We start from the raw sequence: 2,866 nt of genomic DNA on the forward strand, positions 1-2,866 counted from the left end.
AATATGTTTCCTTTAGCGTGGAGTATTGACGCCTCCAAAATTGGCACATAATTGAACACAAAGAAAATTCATACATAAAAATAATTAAGCTAATTAAGGTGGAGATTTATTTTTAAGAATGAATAACTAAAACTCTTTAAGAAATATATATACAAAAAACTAAATAAGAAGGTATTTTTGTAATCAAACCACTTATTTTAAAGAAGTATGTGATGGTTATTATTTTTACGGAAAAGGCTCAAAAATACCCCTGAACTATTGGAAATAGCTCACATATACCCTTGAACTATATTTTGGCTCAAATGAGGTTAGTAAAGTCGTTGTTCTTATTTCGCGATGGTTCTAGTTTTGCGATTCCAAAGATATTTTTTTGGTTAGGGTTGCAACTTTGTTTATAATATTTGGGTATGTTAGATTTAGGGGAAAATTTCACCCCTTTCTTCATTTAAGAAACTATTTCACTCCTTTCTTCATTTCATTGCTAGGGTTTCGAAGTAGACAAAAATTTCAAAACAATGTCTGAATCCTCTATCGATTCACTTGAAAAATTGTATGCAAGAAGATGTCATTGTGGTCTCAATGCTTTAAATTTGACGGCTTGGACTGATTTGAATGCAGGGAGAAGGTTCTACAAATGTCCTAGACCCAAAGTAAGTTGTAAATTAGTTTGATGTTTGTATGTTTATATACAAACTCTTATTTGTTAAATTAACATTAAGTATTTCTCTAAATTATTATGTAAACTTGATGGTTGAATTTGTACACTATATGTAGGTCACTTCATGTGGATATTGGGAATGGCAAGACAAACAACAACTCCCACCAAGAGCAGTAACTGTTATAATGGACTTAAAGGGTAAATTGGATGTTATGAAGGTTGAAAGAAACAAATTGAAACGGATTGTCGATGGAATGGAAAAAGCTGAAAGGGACAATCTGGAAATTTTGTTTGAAGAAATGAAATTTATTTCAGCCCAAGAAGCTGGAAAAGTTATGCTTTTGGAGAAGAAAATCAAAAAATTGAAAACTATCATTTTCATTTCATGTGCTTTGTTCGTTGTGTTTGTTGTAAGGATCATGAAGTGAATGTATGTAAGGATCAAACACTTTAAAACTCAATGTATGAATTGAATATTTGTTGTTTTAGTACTTAAGGAGTTTGAATTACAAGTTTATGTATTATTGAATTTGCATTTTGTAATGAAGTTGTAGTACTTATGGATTGATTATGTATTATGCATTATGGAGAGTAGTTGTACAGGGAAAAAATATATATGTTCACCAGCTTGTCATCTTGCGTTACTGGTCATGTTGCTTTTGTCAATATGGATATGGATTTTACTGTTATTGTATCTTATATGAATGAAGTGGAAAAGTTGAAGTATGTACCTGTGGATACGTGTTTTCAGGAAGGTTTGGCCAAACTCTTTGGGCTTGCTGGTGAGACTAATGTGCAAGCAAGTTGTTATAATATCTAATTGAAGGGTTAAGATAAAAAAAAAAAACTGAATTGGCTTCTTTGGCTGTGGCAGCAGCCTTGCTTATAACTTCTCTAAGCTTTACTGCAACATCTAAAAGATTAACAGAAAGATTAACAACTTTATGTTTCTCAAACTAAAGTAAAAAAAGTGTCGTTATTAACTTTTTTCTTGATTAGTATAAGTGTATTTATTAACTGCATATGCTCAAAAGAATTAGAAGGAAACATGGAAGGAGCCTGATAATGTATGCCCATAGCTGGTGTACTTTTCTTATCTACCCAGCTTACGAGTTTGGAGCATCAGCAAAAAATAGCACATTCTTGTGATCTTGCGTGCTCAGTGGTGCAGGTATGTGGACTTATATTTACTCTGAAAGAGATAGACAGGGCAAGAGTGATGGGGTCTGCAAGAAAGGGGAACTGTCTAGCGTCTATCTCTTTCTGAAGAAATATAAGTCAACAGCTCCTCAGGAGCAGGGTTCTCATAGTGGTATAAGGCAAGATTTTTTTAGAGAGATTTAAATAGGAAAAAGAAGAGAATGACTGGAAAATCATGGCTATAGAAAAAAAAATTAGGAAGACAGTGAACGGAGAATCATTTTACTGGCAGAAATCTATATTTTCCGGCCAAAGCCGTTTCTGCACGCACTCAATTTCACATGGGAACACCATGTGCCATCTGAGCATTAATGGTTTTGTACACAATATTTGGCAACTTCAGGTGTTCAATAGGTCTCAGCTAGAGTTCATGTGTCTAAATGAAAAATAGTGTCAAGTATAAAGGGCAGTCAATGTACTTGGACCCTGCAGAATCTACTCCAGGTACAAATTCACCAACTATTAAGACAAAGCCAAGAGATTTTCCAGGACACCACTCAATTCAAGAGTATCCCTGAGAAGATTACCTAAGCTAACTTCAGCTAGCAGTCACTGAAACCATAATGCATTACCAACATTAACTAAAACTAAAACTACTGAACAGGGGAGCAGTCACTGAAACCATAATGCATTACCAACATTAACTAAAACTAAAACTACTGAACAGGGGAGCAGTCACTGAAACCATAATGCATTACCAACATTAACTAAAACTAAAACTACTGAACAGGGGAGCAGTCACTGAAACCATAATGCATTACCAACATTAACTAAAACTGGAAATAAACTTCACACAAAAGCTGGACATCAACTAAGTAAAGAACCTTACAGTCCTTACCAAAATTTGGACAGTAAGCAGTAAGAATATTCTTCACCAAACTCAACCCAAAATAATAAGAAATGCATTCATTGTTTTGTATCTACCAAATTCAACCCAAAATAAACATAAGCATTAATTGGTTTGCATCTATCAACTTCAACCCAAAATAAACATAAGCATTCATTGTT

General features: G+C 33.7%; 1 protein-coding gene across 1 annotated transcript; it reads left to right on the plus strand.

Moving 5' to 3' along the window:
- Window positions 1-433: 433 nt before the first annotated feature.
- Window positions 434-1,222, plus strand: LOC107057951 (uncharacterized). The gene is made up of 2 exons (XM_015303122.1): window positions 434-650; window positions 775-1,222. The coding sequence occupies exons 1-2, from the start codon at window positions 516-518 to the stop codon at window positions 1,084-1,086; spliced, it is 447 nt and encodes a 148-aa protein (XP_015158608.1). The 5' UTR covers window positions 434-515; the 3' UTR covers window positions 1,087-1,222.
- Window positions 1,223-2,866: the final 1,644 nt, after the last annotated feature.

Source organism: Solanum tuberosum, unplaced genomic scaffold (assembly GCF_000226075.1).
Source record: "Solanum tuberosum cultivar DM 1-3 516 R44 unplaced genomic scaffold, SolTub_3.0 scf00414, whole genome shotgun sequence".
Classification (NCBI taxonomy): Eukaryota; Viridiplantae; Streptophyta; class Magnoliopsida; order Solanales; family Solanaceae; genus Solanum; species Solanum tuberosum.